Source organism: Erythrolamprus reginae, chromosome 10 (assembly GCF_031021105.1).
Source record: "Erythrolamprus reginae isolate rEryReg1 chromosome 10, rEryReg1.hap1, whole genome shotgun sequence".
Taxonomy (NCBI): domain Eukaryota; kingdom Metazoa; phylum Chordata; class Lepidosauria; order Squamata; family Dipsadidae; genus Erythrolamprus; species Erythrolamprus reginae.
The window spans coordinates 28503782-28524111 of NC_091959.1; the positions used below are offsets into that span (position 1 = coordinate 28503782).

At 44.4% G+C, this 20330-nt stretch overlaps 1 protein-coding gene across 3 annotated transcripts in view; it reads right to left on the bottom strand.

The window, feature by feature from the left end:
- Positions 1-1232: 1232 nt before the first annotated feature.
- Positions 1233-20330, bottom strand: part of IGF1R (insulin like growth factor 1 receptor) — a 449624-nt gene continuing 430526 nt past the window's right edge. For all 3 annotated transcript variants that reach the window (XM_070762987.1, XM_070762988.1, XM_070762986.1), the window contains one exon: positions 1233-10553. In XM_070762987.1, the coding sequence (XP_070619088.1) occupies positions 10187-10553 (367 nt within the window). In that variant the 3' untranslated portion in view covers positions 1233-10186. The remainder of the gene's footprint in view (positions 10554-20330) is intronic.

The window sequence follows — 20330 nt, forward strand, 5'->3', positions numbered from 1 at the left end:
CTGATGAGCGCTGCTCCGTCCTCCCGGAGCCTTTCCCCGAGCGCTCCTGAGCCTCCCAGTGGGGGGGGCGGACCCCCCCACCTTTGGCTCACAGCCCTGGTCTGGCCACGGAGGCCAGGGACCCCAGGCTGGGTGCTCCTTTTCGGGGAAGTTCCCTCGGAGGGAAGCGACCCCTGAGGAGAGCGTTGGGGATTGCTGCCCGCGGAGGGTAGCAACCCCATCTGTCCTCCTTGTCTTCGTTTCCTGTAAGGAGACAAAAGAAAAAACATTAAACAGGTAAAAGACAGATTTATTACATATCATTGCTCCTAGAGCAAAACTCAGTACGTCTCTACACTGTGACTGAGTTTTTAAAACTGGGCTCATGGGAGCAGTGTGGGGGCGGTGCCTAATAATTTATGTAAATTTTTCACTCAGTCTCTACCAATGGGATTGGTTAATAACCCATGCTGGACTCTCCTTCCAGCTGCAGTGGAGAAACCTCTCTTCATAAGTCTTGGTTTCTAGTCCCCTAATCATTTTGGTTGCTCTTTTCTGCACCTTCTCTATGTCTCTTTATTTAAATCAATGTTTTTCCAATCTTGGCAATTTTAAAATGCCTTGACTTCAACTCCCAGAATTCTGCCTGGGGAATTCTGGGAGTTGAAATCCACATCTCTTAAAAGTTGCCAAAATTGAAAAATTAAACCATCCTCTCCCAGGGTAGAGTACTAAAATTTTAAATAGCTGTGGGAAACCATGAAGTATAAAGGGAAATATTGAATTTCAGGAAATAAATTACTGTGTATTCCAAAGGGAAGAGTTAGGGATTGGCCCAACAGTGGGTAAGAAAACCTTTGGATGAAACTTTTCACAGAAGTGGTCCTTGACTTGCAACAGTTCATTTAATGTCTGTTCAAAGTTGCAATAGCACTGAAAAAAGTGTTTTTCACACTTATGAATATGGTCACGTGATCAAAATTCAGACACTTAGAAACTGCCTCATATTCATGACGATTATAGTGTCCTAGGGTCACGTAATTAATCCACTTTTGTGAACTTCTGACAAGCAAAGTCAATGGGAAAGCCAGATTCACTTAACAACCAGATTACTAACTTAACATAAATGAGTAAAACTCCCTTAACAAATGTCTCACTTAGCAACAGAACTTTTGGGCTCAACTGTGGTTGTAAACCAAGGACTACCTGTAGTTATCTTTGCATGACGAGCAAGAAAACGCAAGTAGTCATAATTACATACAGAATCCATTTTTATTTAACTTAATCATGTAGTACTGTAACTACTAGAAAAAAAGCAGGGTAAGAGAACCTAAAGGAGCTTCAGCATCAGCCATTCAAAATAGACAAAGGTTCTTTTCCCCCCCATAATGTAAAGAATCCAGAGTATATCGCAACAGGAATAAATTCTTACAACAGAATATACAAAAACATTGATCTTTTCCCCCCATCATCTACTGATTCATTTTAATATAAACACAGGAATTTCTTTAGGAATAATTTATACACAGCAAGTCTTCCTGTAATAAATTGGCATGTTATTTTATTTTTTTTTATTTTTTTTTTTAAAAAAGGTTTATATTTTAAACAAGGTTAAGTTGGAAAATCTATTTGTAAATGCATTCAATTCCTTAGCACTTTCAATTCGGTGTGTGTGTGTGTGCAAGGGGAATTGGGGGGGGTGGAGGACAAGGGTGTCATTTTAAAGCGGTTTTTATTTATATTTATATTGAATTGTATTGTCCCAGAGGTAGAAGATCTCTGGCTGATCCTTTCTTTACAAACCTCACTGGTTTAGAAAACAGAAAATTCATTAACAAAAAAAAGTAACAAAACACTCATAGTCATATAGGCAGTGGGGAAGAGATTTTCTTCTGAGATTACAAAATATGATATTGTCTTCAGACTTTTTGTTTAAATAATTACAATAAATAGGGACCTTCGGAAAAAAACAGTCTAAAAAGAAAGCTTCAAAGTTGGTGAACTATGTACATAAATTGTGCAGACCCTCTCTGGAATCACCTATTTTTTCCCACAGAAGGAAGAAAGAAAGGGCCGACACAAAATTCTCTTTCCATGCAGCGAATTAACATTTCATCACTGTAGATGACCAGGTTTGGTTTTTTCGACAGAAGTTAACAACAAAGCAGTTTTCCAAGCAGAATTCCAGTCCCAAATGCATCCTTCTTGAAAGCCCGGTCCTCTGCTTTCGGTATTTATGTAATTCCAAGAAACATATGTTTTAAGTCGGATGCTAAGAGACTGCCTAACAGCAGCAGTACAGAAGCCATTTTCTTAACCAGTAAGGTTGTTTTTCCCCCCTCTCTCAACCTGTTATCTAAACACAGTAAATGTGAAATGATTGATGGGGGATCCCATCTATGCAAAGCTCTCTGGAAGGTTGAGTTGCAGAAGATACAGAACGAAGAGGGTGCACAAAGGGCAACACACTGAGTTGTAATTTAGAAGTGGCCACAGATCCTTCTTGAGTTTGACGTACAGTAAATGTTAATAACATTGGTATCCTGAAAGAAAGATAAAAAAAGGAAAACCACGCATGCTGAAAAGTGCCCTTAAAACTACTCTATAGTCTTGCAAAATGTAGTGAAATATGTCATTAGTTTCTGTAAACCAGATCTTTTTGTCAACTGACTACCCGTAATCTACTGGACTGAACAGCCCCAATGAAAAATGCTAATGGATTGGTAGTGGATAGGAAGGACACAGAATTCAAAGCTGACAATTACACACACACACACACACACACACACACACAAAACCTGAAGTATGTATGCATCAAAGCTGCCTGGAACTTGCTTAATGGTGACAGCCAAAGGATTGTAATCTATCCCTTTCAAATTCTCCAAAATACATGGATGGAGAGCATTTCTCCCCTAGACTCCAATGGGAGTTACCTTCTATTAAGATGCTTATAGAAATCTGCAAACTTGGTTGTTATATCCATATGGAGATTTGGCTCAGGGTCAATGTGTTAGAAGCAGCAGCAGCAGAAGCAGCAAGCCTATATGAACTTCTGCTTAGGGTTATTGGATTCCACATCAGAAATGCCCCAGAACTAATATGGATGGAACATCTAGAACTCCAGAACTAGGCGTCAGATTGCAAGTTCCAAATTAGGTTGGATACATGACTACAAACTCATAATTGTAAGCATGCTCAACTTCAGTCAACCTGTGTTTTGCAGGCTGCCCCATTACTTGTGTTTTTTGACCTTGTGGATCTTAAAACCTACTAGAAGACATTTAAGCATTTCAGCTTGAAACCAACTGGTCTTTCAAACAGGACTCATAATTTGTTGAACAAAACCCATGGCGCGTTCTATAGCTTCAGCACTTCCAGGGAAAGAAAGCTCACCCCGAAAAGAGCATGCTCCTTATTTGAACCACGGCTGATCTAATGCTATGAGCGGCAGTGGATCAAATCCTTGGCCCTATTCAGGTGTTTCAAAAATCCTAGCAACGGAACAGGGAAGGGAGGGCTGTCTGCTTGCCAATTTTCCCAGCTCTGATTTCCCTGGGATGGGAAGAAGAATGTAACCTTTCTCCCAGCTGAGCCATTCTGAGTGATCAGCCAAGGGAGATCAGAAAAAGAAATTAGGGAGTGACCAGGATTAGACCAGAGCTGGGGTCATCAACGTGGCACCTCTTCACTTAAAACAAGAATGTATGTATTTGTTTTTTAATGCAATGGTTCGCCTTTTTGCAAAATCTGATGACCTTATATGGGGTTTAGGCAAAATTGTCAAGCATAACTTTTTTAAAAACATTGGGAAGGGGTGGTGGTTATGGTGCCCATAAAAGTTACTAACCCCTCTGCCAGAAGATGCATGAATGAATACCTGAATAAACAATAGGAAAACATCTTGGACCAACCTAAATAAAAGTCACAATGAAATGCCACCAACTACTGGAATGGAATTTTGTTTAATAAATATAACTATATCAAACATTATACCAACAACAGGAGTGTCATTCATATACCCAACATATTGTATTAAACAAGCCTTTGCGTTTCCCAGAGATGCAATCAGTCCTGGGAATCAACTGCCTTTGTAGCATCGAACAAAGTTAAATCTTCACTTTATGCCAGACCCTCCTAGGAAGAAATTGCGCCGTATGCAGAAGAGGAAGCTAAACTGGAAACCTCCCTTCTCAAATGCTCTGCTTCATACTGACATCAACAATTTATTAAATCAACATTGGGTAGCAGTTCTATTTTGACATAGCAAACTGCATCCTGCATATCATGATAGTAAACAAGGGATTCAGGCTGTTCTTTGAAGGAAAGCTATCTCAAAATGAATAATTGTGGGTGGTTTTCTTTTAAAATGCAGGGTCATTAAAATTTAACCAACATCATTGGATAGCATCCATGAAAAGGCTTCCAGAACCTAAACAGGATACATATCCATTGATTTCCTTAGAGGATGACTGGAAGACAACTACCAAGCTATTGATAATTCAAAAGGAAAAAGGACTGGAAGTAAAATTGCAGACACTGTAGACTCTCTAAAACCAGGGGTCTCCAACCTCGGCAACTGTTAAGACTTGCGGACTTCTACTCCTAGAGGTTTGCTGTCCTCAGCAAAGCTGGCTGAGGACTTCTAGGAGTTGAAGTCCGCAAGTCTTAAAAGTTGGCAAGGTTGGAGACCCCTGCTATAAACCAGCCTTCCAAAACCTTCCGATTTTAGACTGCGCTCCCATAATCCTTAGCCAGGACAACTGTTGGTTACCCTCTGCTGCCCTATCTCCAAAGTATTATATACAAAGGTGTAAAAAAAGGCAATCAACGCAAACAGAGCTGGGCCTTTCCTTATGAGAAATGAAAACTCAGAAGCAGTCTTGAATCGATTTAATATGAGTGTTGCAGAGAATACAGTAGAAGAGAACATCTTCTCCCTGTAATGCAAGACCTCAAGGTCACCCAATACAATCGAGTAGTAACAGCTCCAAAACTCTGGACTGAATCCAGCTATGGAAAGTGGTTTACAGAGGACCAATGGCTTAAAGTCCCTCCTTTAGTTGTGTTGAACTACAATTTCCTGCACCAGCCTGGCCATTCAAGCTAATCACTTCTAGATTTACACAACAGGTGTACTAGTAGTGAGCACTGCTTGTCCATTGCAAACTGGAAATGCTGTTGGGTTCAAATACTGGGAGATCTGGGATGGGGGCATAATTTGAATGAAGAACTTAGAACCTTGGTTGGGCTTAAAAAAGCCCTTTTCAGATTTTCGTGAATGAATGAAACAAATGGCCACCTTTCTCATCTCCTTGCCAAAGCCAATTCAGTTCTATACTTTGATCATGATATCCAATGACTGAAGTTGTATCATTTCAATTCAAACCTATCCCAAAACTAAAATAAATTCTCCATCTCTTAAAAACCCTGCAGAAAACTGCAGCCTTGTGCCCAGTATCAAGCCAACACAATTTTTTTTGGACAAGCAATAGACAATATGGGTTCACTATCAACAGAAAGACGGTATTAAAAAAAGGCAGTTAGATGTCATCAGGGCAGCACATACAAAAAAATTGCAGTAGCACACACACAAAATCTGTGGAAACCAACATGGGTACTTAAGAACTGAGGTTGATTTGATTGAGGTGAGCCCACCTGTTACATAGACCTATTTGTTTAATCACACAACTGCCTTACTTCTGAATGCTTATGAAAAGTATGTCCCGAAGGGCATTTGCAAGGCTAGTTTTCTTTCCTAATATTTTAAGCCACCTATGTACAGCTAAAAGTAATAACATGGACAGTTTAAGGGGGGAAATCCTCTTAAATCAGTTGAAAGATCTGAAGATCTAAACAGGAGATTAGTATGTGCAAGAGGAGAGGCCATCACTGAATTCACACTCACACACTCACACCACCTGAAAGAACAGAAGGACATCAAGCAAGAAATAGCCAGGATCTGCTCCCTTCCAAAACTCATTTTAAAATCAAGCATGACTTCCGATGCCTTTCATCTCTCTAGATATCAACTGGTGGATACTGACACAATTAGGTTTTGTACCATCTGGTGAAGCACGCCATAAATTCAGAGGCATGCAAGCAAGTCATCCTTCAACCTGGAGTCTCCAGAGGTGCCAAGAATGCACACCCCAAATTCAGGCTGAAAACCCAGATTCAATGCAGCAGGATGACTCCAAGCTGGGGAAGATGATTACAGGTTCTGGGGGTATGAAAGGTGGCCAGAAAGGAGAACCACCACCTGACTGGCAGATCAGTTAAGCCCAGGACTTGTCACCTGACAATTTCCACAACTGCAAAACATCGTTTGTAGGTTCAGGAAAAACAATCCAAGCAGTCTACAGTTTTTTCAGCTACAAACATATCCTATGTCTTTGTGTTTCTACCAGCTCATTCCTCTCTCCAACCCTACACTAAGTTGGTTTTAGGCAGGGGTCCCCAAACTTTAAGACTTGTGGATTTCAACTCCCAGAATTCTCCAGCCATCTAAGCTAGCACAAGTCTTAAAGTTGCCAAGTTTGAAGACTTCTAGTTTTAGGGACCGCCATTTCACTGATCTGCCAGAGAAATAAAGGTCTGCTTCGTATTCAGGTAGGCATCACTTGGTTCCAACATCTTTCAGAGGTTGGAAGCATCTGGAGAACTTCAAAAGGATTAGACTGCCATGTCTACATTCAACATGTGACTAGGACCAACTAAACCCTACTTCGTCCCAGCACACAACCAGTTTAGAACCCACTAGTTGGTACCCCTGAGGTTTTCATCTGCCTCTTCTTTTTAACTAGAGGGACAGAAGCTTTTCATGTTTACTCACAACCAGGTGAAAACTGCTTTCAATCCACAACACACTACAGAGACAAAAGCATTTGTGAGAGTAAAGCAGCAACAACTTTCTTCTCCAAGGGACTTGTGTGGGTGTGTGGATGTGTTTTCAGCAGTGATCTCCTTCTCTTAACCTGGAGGATGTGGTTTGTATAATGAGGTTGCCAGTATTCAACAGTATATTGTCAGCTGCTGAGAAAACGTGAGATGTATATTTTTATATATACACACACAAAAAAGAGTGAGGTAGATAAAATATTTGAAAAACAAAATAAAAACTGTCTCGTCATAACTCAGAAAAACAAAACAAACCCTTATTTCAGTATTTAAAATGTATTTGGGGGGCACTTCTACAGTGATTTAAACTGAGAACACACACACACAAAAATAAATAAAAAGAATCCTACATAGAATACTTTTTTTTCCTTTCTCTTTTCTCTCTCTCAAAAAAGGGGGGAAATACGGGGGGAGGTAAAAAAAATGGTCGGGACTGAAGCTACACAAGCAAGAAAAGAAATAAAGCACTACAAACATAACTTTAATCTCCAGTCACAATCTAGCAGTTTATATTTTAATTCTTTGTTCTTTGTTCTTACTCAAACACAAAACCCCCAGCCAAATATGTATGTATGTATGTATGTATGTATGTATGTATGTATGTATGTATGATATATGTATGTATGTATGTATGAAAGGAAGGGAATCAATATTTCCAACCCAGAACAAACTTTCGTCTGCTGCCAGATTTTGGTTTTTTTGGTTTAATTAATGCTAACACAGAATTTCCATGTTATGCTACAGTTGGATTAAGCCAGTGTCAACAACCTCTTGAGTTCTCCTCTTTTTCAACCAAACCCGTTGCAACACCTTAATTCGATTTCACCACTTTTCACCTCTCAAAAACTTCTATCCATCCCCTATTTTCTTTTCTTTTTTCTTTTGGACCCAGCTGTGGCCAAAGACACCCAAAAATCAGAGGAAAAGTTGAGTGACCTTGCAAAATTACCACTGGTGAAGCATGAAATGCAGGTTGTTTCTAGGATGGAAAGGTTGATGCTCAGCCATTCACTTACATCTGATGTTCTTCGGGATGTGTGGTGGTTTGAGAGACATCCCAAGCCTGAAAAGCCCAACAGGAAGGAGGGCAAGGCCATGTCACACTGCTAAGAGCAGAAGAACATGCCTTAATCAAGAATGGACAACTATGACAACTTTATGACCCGTGTACTCCAACTCCCAGAATTCCTGAGCCAGCCCTGAACAAGAATTCCATGCTGGCTCAGGAATTCTGGGAGGTGAAGTCACAGAACTGCCATAGCTGCCCATCCTGGCAACTGTAATTAACTTTTTCCTTTTTTGTGTGTGACCCAAGTCTCCATCCTACCTGGCACTGTAGCAGACCTGGGTATGTGCCCAGATTGAGTCTGGTGCTTCAAAAAGGCATAATACATAACCAGGCATGAACATCGATTGGCAACATGTTTCCGTCAGCCCCACAAAGCGTGCTTTAACCCAAACAGACGGTCATAAATATATAGATAGATATATTTCAGAGCAAAAAAAAAAAAACCCTCAAAAGGAGAAGACCGAAGAGAGAAAGAAAGCAAAAAATAGAATAAAATAAAATGCAACCAAAAACAAAACCAGGAAAATCTTTCAAAGGTGTTAAAACCATCGATGGCAAATTGCGAATCCAGGTATGGCGGTTCAGGAAAAGAGGTGGTGGCAGGATAAAAGGTGAAAACGTCCAACTTTTATATGTAGTACAAAGTAAGAAATTCATCAGAAATGGAAGGACGGGAAGTGGGTGGCAAGGGGGAAAAGACGGTTTGACCTGAAGATTTTTTTCTTTTTCATAGATTAAATCCACAAAGATAAAGAACAAAAAAATAGCAGCTTTTTTTCTGTACAGACATATAGATGAGTATCTGAACTGTAAAAAAGTTACAAAAGTGACACAAAAAGACAAATGTGTATGCAAATGAGCCATGGTCTAACATAGAACTGCAAGACCCCTTGAAGTCTTAATAACAGAGGGGGGGGGGGAAATGTCATCAAAAGAGTTGGAGGCCTGAATCTGGTTTAATTGCCCATTCTTCTCCTGTTTTTTTTTCTTTTTTAGTGTTTCTCTAAGTTTTTTTTCTTTTTCTTTTAAATTCTTCCACACACAACCCCCCCCCCTTTTTTTTCAAGCCTTCCAAAGACCAGAAGAAACTACTCATGGCAATGCTTTCCTGTTTTGTCTGTCTGTATTTTCATTCTGGAGGACCGGGATGAAATTTCCACAGGAGAAGCATCTCATTCCTCCCCTCCGTCACTCTGATCCTCAACGCCAGTTGTATCCAGAATGAACGGGGCAGGGCGGCTAACTCGAACCCAATCCTTTATATGTTCTCCACCGTGTTTCTTTTTTATTTGAAAAGTAAAAAAAGAGAACAGCCTTTTCTTTTGTCCAGTCAAAAATAATAACAATAATAATAATTTTTGTTAAGCTTTTCTTTTAAAAAATGCCAGTGTACGATAGATACGGGAGTGTGTTGGTCTGTTGTTTTGTTTCAATGGAGCACGTGATGAAAACAAAACTGAAATAAAACAAAAATGAGGAAAACCCTAAAAGAAAATTCTCTCTTTTTTCTTTTTATTTTTTGGCAAAGTTTGGCAGCGTTGGAAAAAGTATGAACCTTCCGCCTTTTGTTGTGATCCTAAAAAGTTTTAAGGAATCATGGTAAACAAAGCAAAAAGATCCAGTCTTCTCTCTCTCTTTCTCCCTCTCTCTTTTGTAACAACCTATAGAGGGTCTAGAGAGCTGGTAGGCCTGTCGTGTTTTTTCTCGGATGTTAAGTTTTAAGATACGGAGGGGGGGGAAGGTGTCATCGAGTTGAACTTCACACAGACATGTTTCCCATCATGGAGCAGAAAGAGAAGAGAGGAAAGACACACATTAGATTCCCAAGTTATTTGTTTTGGTTTTTTTTTTCTGTTGCTATTAAGTGTTAATATTCAAAGTTTTTAGAAGGCTGACTGTGCCCCATGTACAAGAGAGTTCCGTTGCTCAAAGAGATCTCCTGCTTGCATATTGAAACAACAAAAAGAAAAAAGGAGGAAAAAAATAAGAAAAAGTCATTATCGACTTCGAAGAGAGGATTCTCCTGTGTGCAGTTAATGAACAGTTCTTGAAGATCCACTGAGGTACAGTCGGCTTTTGAATATATTGTTATGTTTCTCGCTTGCTCTCGCCTTCCTCCCAGCTCAACCCTCTTCAGATGCACGAGTTGCGTTATTTCTGCATTTGAAAAAACAAAACAAACCCCCCCACACCCCACCCAAAAAAATAACAAAAAACCCCCTAACAACCTGTTCCTCAAGGTCAGCAGGCTGAAGACTGGGGTAAAGGCAAGGCCCGTTCGTTCTTACGCCCGCCATTCATGTGGGCGTAGGACTGCCTCTCCTCAAAGCTGGCCCTGAGGACCATGACTCCTGGGCCGTTCTCGGCTTTGTGTCCTGAGTGTTTTTCAGAAGGCTGGAGGGTCGAGGAAGGATCTAATGGAATGCTCTCCATGTTCTCTGTCTCCAGGTCAAGCTCTTCCGTGTCAGGAGGCTTGTTCTCGTCGCTGTAGAAGAAGGAGACCTCTTTGAAGGCTGCGTCCAGCTCGTCCTTGATGCTGCCAATGATCTCCAGGAAAGACGGGCGCATCTTGGGGTTGTACTGCCAGCACATGCGCATTAGCTCGAAGCTGTGGAAGAGAAGAGAGGAGAGCAGACATAGTCTCATTCAAGAAGGACTTGGGTTTTAGCTCTCGATCAGTCCCAAAAATGTCCCAAAGGTGCTTTTTCAAGAGGGAAGGGGACTCTCTTGTTTTTGCTTTCAAGTCGTTTTGGTTCTCCCCCAAGAACTGGATGAGAAGTGAAACATCTTCAAAGAAAAACAAAGAATTTTAATTTAATTTAATCGATTTATATACCACCCAATCCCATGGGGCTCAGTCCCGTTGACTCTTGAAAAGGTCCAGAAAGCACTTTTGCGACAACCATGACCTGGATGGCTGAGAATCTCCACAAATATGAAGCAAAAAATGTTTGATTCCAGGACACTTAAAGAGGCATTTCATGAGATAGCATACAAGTAGGGAAACACCTTTGCTTTGAGGTGGGGAAACCAAGACACTGAGCCACACTTTTAAGACAAAAAAGGGATTGTTAAAGTTGACTCCCCAAAATAGCTTTGCTTGGTCAGACAGCTATGTTCGGGGCATCTAAGTGAGGAAGGATTCCATCCCCTTGCCACCTTCAAACACTGTAGGTCAACTCAAAAACGATCCGGACAATAGAACCAGGATTGCTCTGATTCAAGAGATAGAATACCTACAGGTAGTCCTCAACTTAGAACTATTTGTTCAGTGATTGTTTGAAATTATGACAACACTGGAAAAAAGTGACAATGAAAATTAAAGACGAGGAAGATACAGAACATTATAATAGATGGGTGAAAATTTATGATTGGGTAAATGATGAATATATATAGAGAAATTAGAATGAATAAAAGACAAAAATATGGAGAATACATGGTGGTAGACCCAGGTGACAAAATTAGATCTGAGGAGGCAGCATTAGATTAATGGTATATGCCTAGAATAAAGAGTTACATGTATAGATATGATATAAAAACAATGAGTTTAGAAGGGATGCCGATAATTTTAAAATGTATGGGAATATGCTACCAGTCTGTTAAATAAAATGAATTAGGATGAGGATAACATCACTCGGGGGGAGCTTAAGAGGGAGAAAGAGGAAGTAGAAGGGGAAGGGAGAAGAGAAAGCGTGGAGGGAAGTAGGGAGGAGAATGAGTAAGAAGGTAGAAGGAGGAGGTGGAGACAGAGGGAGGGGAGTGTGAAGAAAGGAAGAAAACAGACTGATAAACAACAGCATAAAATAGGTGCAAAAATAGGATATTAATTCATGATTGATTGGATAAAAATGCATAATTATGTATGTTATTGATATGTTTTAAAGCAGTGATGGCAAACCTTTTTTCCCTCAGCATTATCGCACATATGCAAGTGCCCACACCCATAATTCAATGCCTGGGGAGAGCAAATACATCTTCCCCCGCCCCCTGGAGGCTCTCTAGAGGCCTGAAATGGCCTGTTTCCCAACTTCTGGTGGGCCCAGTAGGCTCATATTCCGCCCTCCCCAGGCTTCCCTGGAGCCGAGGGGAGGGTAGAAACACCCTCCCCCATCACCGTGCATGCTCTCTGGAATCCAAAAACGCCCTCCCAGAGTCTCTGTGCGAGCCAAAAATCAGCTGGCCAGCACACACATGCACGTTGGAGCTGAGCTAGGGTAACAACTCACGTGCCAGCAGATATGGCTCCAGGTGCCATCTATGGTACCCATGCCATAGGTTCGCCATCACTGTTTTAAAGTATATGTATTAATACATATGTGGAAATTGTAGAGAAAAAATTAAAAACAAACTTTTACAAAAGAAAAAAGTGACTTACAACCATTTTTTAAAAATACATAGCTTCTGCAGTATCCCCTTTTGACCATGTGATATTGACCACATTATCAAAATTTGGCTTTACTGAGAAGTAAAATAATAAAATGAGATTGGCAGTCCTTGACGTACGGCCACAACGGAGCTCAAAATTTATATTGCTAAGCGAGAGAGTGAATTTTGCCACATTTTGTGAGACCTTTCTTGCCCATTATTAAGGGAATCTGTGCTATTGTTCAGTTAGTAACACAGTTGTTAAGTGAATCTAGCTTCCCCATTGACTTGTCAGGTCACAAAAGGGGATCGCATGACCTCAAGACAATGCAACGGTCATAAATACGAGTCCCCTGCCAAATGACTGACTTTTGATCACATGATTATGGGGATTGCAAGTCCCCTTTTTTAGTGCCGTCATCACTTTCAATGGCCACTAAACAAACGGTCGTAAGTCAAGGACTACCTGTACAATAAAGGAATTAGAAATAGACATTCCCCAATTTTTACTTAATGCGGCCCTCCATCTTAAAAGACACACTCTGGAGCTTCTGGGGTTTTCTTTCCTATTTTTCTTTTATTTGCAAAGAGCCAGGCTCGGCCCAACCCAACCAGAAATCTGCCCCGTATCTAACCAAGATCCATTTTGCTGATTTCACAGCCCGTCGTTGTTTCCCCAGCTGCCTCTTTGTCTCTGTCTAAAAACAACCAGCTGGAACCAAGGACAGGGATATGCAGCTGCCTGCGGGGGAAAAGGCTGAGGAGACACCACAAAAAGGCCGGCCAGTCCATGTGAGACTTCCTTTGAGGCCATTCCACCAGCTTGCCATAAAAGGAAGTTTCCCTTAGCTGGTTGGGGCTAGAAGGCCTTGTTGACAAGGCCCTGGAAACTGAATGCGCTTCCAGAAATGGGAGGAAGGGGAGAGAGAGAGACAGACAGACAGACAGATGAGGGGAGCTATGAGATCACGAGGGAGGAATGGAAAGGGCTTTTCTGACAGCACCTTCCTTTGGCACGCAGTGATGTTTGCTACCAGGAGGAACAACTCAGCTGCTGCCCTTTTGATCTCCGGCCCAAAGGGCTACCAACTCTCTCTCCCACTCTCTGGGTCCCTCTCGCTCCCTTTCATCCTCCCCCCTCTCGCTCCCTCTCCCCTTTCCCTCTGGGTCCCTCTCCCACCCCCTCTTTCCCGTTCCCTTCCTCTGCATCTCCCTCCCTCCCTCTTTCTTTCTCTATGCCCCAGGGCAGGGGTAGGCCAAGTGGGCTCTTCTAGGACATGTAAACTCCCAGAATTCCTGAGCTAGCAGGATAGGCTCAGGAATTCTGGGAGTTGAAGCCCACAAGTCTTAGGAGAGCCCAGTGGCACCGATGGTGAACCTTTTTGGGGGTGCATGCCAATAGGGGTGTGTGGGGTGTGTGTGCTAGCCTGCGTGCATGTGTCCACACCCCTTCTCTCCTCCCCACGCATGCGCACAGCCGTTCTGAAGCCTGTTAGGTGAAAAAAAAGGAAGTTCAGGAAAACACATTTCCGATTTGCCACTGTGCTGCTGTTTGCACTCCGGAGGGTTCAGGGAATGTTTCTGAAGCAAAAAAAAGCACAATGGCAAACCAGAAGTGCGTTTTTCCAAACTTCCAGTTTGTCCGTTAGATGAATTTTTTCTTGCCTCCAGGGCTTCGGGGAAGCTTCCTTGTCCAGAGGGCGAAACGGCCATTCCCAAGGCTGAAAATCAGCTGGCCAGTGTGTGCAGGCACACTGGAGCTGAAACGTAGCAAAGTTGTGGGTGCCCTTTGATAGGGCTCCACCTGACACCTGTGGCACACGGGCCATAGGTTCACCATCAGAGTTCTAGGGAATTCCTTGCCAGTTCTGTAAAGCCTCACCAATTGTTGGGTTGGGGCCAATCTTCCCTCTAATTTTTTTTCGGTGTGGGTAGAAAAGTATAGTGTCTGAGCGGCACATTAGGTGAGTCCTTCGGGACTGGGTGGCATAGAAGTCAAATTAGATAGATAGATAGATAGATAGATAGATAGATAGATAGATAGATAGATAGATAGATAGATAGATAGATAGATAGATAGATAGATACATTTTCATGCCTGAGTGCCTGGGTTTTTTTTTCACAGATGTCACCCAAGCCAACTTGTTGCATAATTATTTGGGGCTGGGACAGAATAAGGTCCCTTCTCACTATGTTATTCTGGTTGCCTAATTGTTGACATCACTAGCATACAAAGATTCCAACTGAAATTAGCATGATCAATAATTTAAAGAACGGAAGACTACAAATAGGCAAACTTATATCAACTGATGTGCAAGGGAAGAAACTATGTTAAGCTTGTTTATATCTTGTTTGTTAACCAAACTAACTTATGAGTGGAAACAATAGATTTAAAAGATATTTTTGCTCCCAACTAGTATATTATGTTCACAAAAGGCTTCATTTTAACATTATAAGAGCTCTGTTTTAAGAGAATTGCCTGAGACAGCTTATCTACAATTTTGTTCAGGAAACTCTTTACTGCCCAAAAGCAATATCAGTAAATCTGACTAAGCTCAACATTTATTACAAAAGTGAGTATCTCAAGATACCTTTTTGTGACAGTTTCCATCATTTTCCAGCCATAGTTGACAGGGGGAAAAAGTTTCCTACTGTTTTGAGCCTGGAAGTGAAATCTGTGGCATCTCGCTATGATACTATTCAGTATTCCAAGTGTAAGGCCACACTTGGAATACTACATTCAGTTTTGATCGCCACGATGTGGGATGCCTCAGGGGTCGGTCCTCTCCCCCCTGCTATTTAATATCTACATGAAACCGCTGGGTGAGATAATTCAAGGGCATGGGATGAGGTATCATCAGTACGCTGATGATACCCAGTTGTACATCTCCACCCCATGTCCAGTCAGTGAAGCAGTGAAAGTGATGTGTCGGTGCCTGGAGGCTGTTGGGGTCTGGATGGGTGTCAACAGGCTCAAACTCAACCCTGACAAGACGGAGTGGCTGTGGACTTTGCCTCCCAAAGGCAATTCCATCTGTCCATCCATTACCCTGGGAGGAGGGGGAGAGGGTCCGCAACTTGGCCATCCTCCTCGATCCACAGCTAACATTAGAACATCATCTTTCAGCTGTGGTGAGGAGGGCATTTACCCAGGTTCGCCTGGTACACCAGTTGCGGCCCTATCTGGACAGGGAGTCTCTGCTCACAGTCACTCATGCCCTCATCACCTCGAGGTTGGACTATTGCAACGCTCTCTACATGGGGCTTCCTTTGAAAAGTGTTCGGAAACTTCAGATCATGCAGAATGCAGTCGCGAGATATGCCCATGTCTCATCAATACTCTGCGACCTGCATTGGTTGCCGATCAGTTTCCGGTCACAATTCAAAGTGTTGGTTATGACCTATGAAGCCCTACATGGCATCAGACCAGAAGAACCGTTGTACATACCTGAACGGTCTTCTCGATGCACTGGAAGGAGAGTCCAACATGGGTAATTCACCAATCTTATTGGTAGAGACTGAGTTAATTTAAATATTTAAATATGAGGTAGTCACCGCCCCCTAGCAGCCCCCAATACCTCAGTTTTAAAAACGAAGCCAGTTTAAGGAAAACCTGTTTATTGAACAATAACCATATAACCTCATAACTGTTTAACTTTTTAACTTAGCTCCCAACTCCGGTGACCTGGCGAACAACCATGCCGGGTGGGTTTGGACTCTCCTTCCAGTGCATCGAGAAGACCGTTCAGGTATGTACAACGGTTCTTCTCCACTGCATCTGGAAGGAGAGTCCAACATGGGATATGCCAAAGATTACTGCCCATGGGAGGGAAAAGGCTGAGCTACGGTCGCAGGAGTTGAACACACTTGCTGCAAAACCCGTCTCCCAAACGAAGCTTCTGCTGAAGCTACTGAGTCCAGATTGTAATGGCGTATAAAGGTGGAAGGAGACGCCCACGTAGCCGCCCTGCAAATGTCCTCTATGGACGCCTGAGTTCTCCAAGCCACCGAAGTGGCTGCACTTCTAGTGGAATGCGCTGTTACCCCGGTTGGTGGAACTTGAGACCGGGCTTTGTAAGCCTCCTCAATACACTCTTTCAGCCAGCGACTGATGGATCTAGCTGACACTGCCAGACCCATTGAGCGCTGACCAAAGGACACAAACAGCCGCTCAGATTTCCTGAAATGTCCAGTCCGTCTGATGTAGATTTTTAAGGCCCTCCGAACATTTACCTTGTGCCATCTCAGCTCGAGAGGGTGCTGTCCATGTGTGCAAAAGTCTGGCAACACTAACTCTTGAGCCCTATGAAACCCGGAGTTAACCTTGGGGATAAATGTAGGGTCTAACCTCAAAACCACCCGATCCGGGTGGAATATACATAAATCTGCGCGCGTAGACAGGGCCGACAGCTCCGACACTCTGCGTGCCGACGTAATTGCCACTAAAAAGGCAGTCTTTAAGGAGAGCAATCGTTCTGGAATCGTCCTCATCGGCTCGAAAGGAGGGGCTGTCAACGCCTTGAGTACCAGGGAAAGGTCCCACGTCGGGAATCTGTGTACTGGAGGCGCATGGGTGTTAATCGCGCCCTTAATAAAATCCCTAATCCAAGGATCTTGTGCCAGGGAGCGAGCGTGGGGTACCCGGATGATGGTTGCCAGAGCAGCTAAATGCCTTCTCAAGGTATTCGGGGCTAACCCTTTCTCTACCCCTGACTGTAGGAATCGTAAGATTGACACAACCGAAGCCTCCCCCGGATTAAGGTGGTGATCCGAACAAAACTTACAGAAGGCCGCCCAAGTGGCCTGGTAGAGTCTTACCGTTGATGGGCGACGTGCTGCCTGAATGGTGGATATAACCTCGTCTGGCAAGGCTTGCTGTCTCAGACCCGCCCTTTCAAGTGCCAGGCGGTCAGTTTGAACCACTGAGGGTCCGGATGGCAAACTGACCCCTGAACTAACACCACCTCGGAATCTGGAATCCTCCACGGGGGAGACACCGACAGGGCTACTAGGTCTGCAAACCAAGGCCGTCTCGGCCAATAGGGAGCCACCAAGATCATTTCCACCCCCTCCCGAATTGTCTTGTCTAATATCCTCTGAATAAGACACGTGGGGGGAAAGACATACAGTAACCCCTGGGGCCATGGTGACCATAGGGCGTTGACCCCTTCCGCCCCTGGCGTCGGAAACCGGGAGAAAAACCTCTGTAATTGGGTGTTTGCTGGGGTTGCGAAGAGGTCCACCAATGGAAGACCAAATCGTAGCACTATCTGCTTGAAAAGTGCAGGGTCCAGCCGCCACTCCGAAGGATCTAGAGTGGACCTGCTCAGCCAGTCCGCCTGCACATTGCTGGTCCCGGCAATATGCTCCGCCGTCAGAGAGGCCAGATGAGATTCGGCCCAATCGAAGAGGTCCGTGGCTTGAGCCATGAGGCGATGAGATCTCGTACCTCCTTGATGGTTCAGGTGGGCTTTTGTGGCCACGTTGTCCGTCAGAACCAGGACATGCCTGTCCTGAACCCAGGGAGCGAAGGCCTGAAGGGCTAAGAAAACCGCTCTGAGTTCGAGAACGTTGATATTGACCTGGGTTAAGTCCTCCTGAGACCACAGGCCCTGAGCTATATGAGGCCCCATATGGGCGCCCCAGCCTGACAAGCTCGCGTCTGTTGTGATGATCACACGCTCGTGGCTGTGAAGAGGAGAACCCTGGATCAAAGCTGGGGACAACCACCAAGCCAGCGACTGCTTGACGGTAGCTGGGAGTCGCACCTTTCGGTGGGAGTGACTCACCTTGTCCCTCTGGGCCGGAAGGAGAAACCATTGGAGGCCCCTCATGTGATGGCGAGCCCATGGCACAATCCCTATGGATGAGACCATAGTCCCTAGTACCTTGGACAATGTCGCCAACGGTGTTTGCCTTTGTCGACGAAGGCTGGTTACCAATCTCCGGATATTGAGGACCCTCTCTGGTATTAGTGAGACCGTGTCCTCCGCGGTGTCGATGATGGAGCCGAGGTGTTGGATTGATGTGGTGGGATGAAGATGGCTCTTCTCCACGTTGACCGTGTACCCATGCCTCTCCAGAGTTTCCCGTGTGAGCGCCAGATGGTGTTGCGCTTGGACCATGGACTTGGACATAACGATTATGTCGTCCAAGTATGCCATAACTCTTATGGACTGGGCCCTTAGGTGTGCTGTCAGAATGTCCATCAGCTTCGTAAAAGTACGGGGAGCCGAGGATAGGCCGAACGGCATGGCACGGTACTGGTAGTGGACCCCGTTGAGACAAAACCTGAGGTAACGACGATGTGCTGGCCAAACCGGAACGTGTAGGTAAGCCTCTTTGAGGTCGATAGAGGTGAGAAAATCGTTGTGCCGAACAGAGGCCAAAATCGACTGTAGGGAGTGCATGCGAAATCTGCGATACCGAATGAAGGTATTCAGGAGCTTTAGATTTAAAATCATCCTGAACCCCCCCGAAGACTTCGGCACTAGGAACACTATGGAATAAAATCCCGTGCCCTTGGCATGTTCGGGGACCTTCTCTATCGCTTGTATTTTGAGAAGGTGTGTTATCTCCAGTAGTAGATGACGTCTTTTGAGTGGGTCTCGCGTAAGCGGACAGGTGACAAACCGGTTTGGCGGGGGCTGCAAGAACTCCAGGCGCAGTCCTCGTGATATTGTGGCCCTTGCCCATTTGTCGGTGGAGGTAATCCTCCAGGAGGCACTGAAGCGTTGAAGTCTGCCTCCTATGGGCTGTAATGGGGCCAAGTCATTTTGTGCGCCTGAAGCCACGTTGGTTCCCTCTAAAAGGACGCCTTGACTGCTGGTATCCTCTGGGCCTATCCTGAAAGGCCGCTCGGTCCCCTCTAAAGGTGGGTTGGCCATACTGATTTTGGGTGTATGACCTATTACCTTGACTCGCCGAGGAAGAGGAATCCCAACGAAAGGGCTGACGGCGAGCGTAAGGATTGGGTCTACGCTCCTGGCGCCGGTATGCTCTAGGGAGGGTCTTACGTTTGTCCTTATCCTCAATGAGGACAGGGTCCAAGGCTTCTCCAAAGAGCTTCTCCCCTTGGTATGGAGATGATGCCAGGTTCCACTTGGACTTCAGGTCCGCTGGCCAACTCCTCAGCCACAGAAGGCATCTGGATGCAAGTGACGCCGCCATCCCTCTAGCCGAAAACTTTGCGGCATGGAGAGTTGCATCGGCAGAAAACTCCGCAGCTGCCAATAATTTACTGAGGTCCTGACGTAAGCGACCTTCTTCCGGACCTAGGCGGGCCTGTACCTCCTGTAACCACATTATGGAGGCCCTATTGAAAAATGAAGCTGCGGTCGCTGCCCGAAACGCCCAGCTTGCCATATGATGGGATTTCCTTAATAAAATTTCCGCCTTTCTATCCTCCGGCTTCAAGCTGTCACCAGTCTCAGATGGTACTAAGGCCTTAGAGATCAAGGTCATTACTGGCTGATCGATGGGCGGAAATTCTAGCAGCTTTTCCATGTCATCATCCAAGGTATAAAACTTCCTTTCGATGACTGAAGGACCTTGAGCTGCTGCAGGCTGCTGCCATGGGCGTTTGATGCTCAGTCTCGGGTTGGGGCTCTTTGAAAAGCACTGCTGAAGGCTTAGGGTCCTCTGAGGCCTCGGAGGCCTTGGTTGGACCTGGTAAATCTGCCACCTGCTTAGCTTTGTGTAGCAGAATTTTGAAAAGGGGAGCCTTAAAAAGTCCAGCTTGCACAGGAGGATCTGGAGCTGATTCATCATCTGAAAAATCGTATTCTTTTTCCATGTCCTCCAGGGGAGACGGCTCCTCCATCCAGGACCCCATACCCGAGGGGGGCGGTGCAGCCCACAGGTTCTTGGGCTGTGCAGAGCGGGGGTGTTGGGCAGTTTGTTGCACCCCCACAGCCATCCCTTGTGAGTATACATCAGAGATGAGGCCTTGCAAGGCAGGGGACATCTGCTGCCAGGTATCAGGTGGCACCCGCAACCCAGCCGCAGTGGGTGTAAAGGT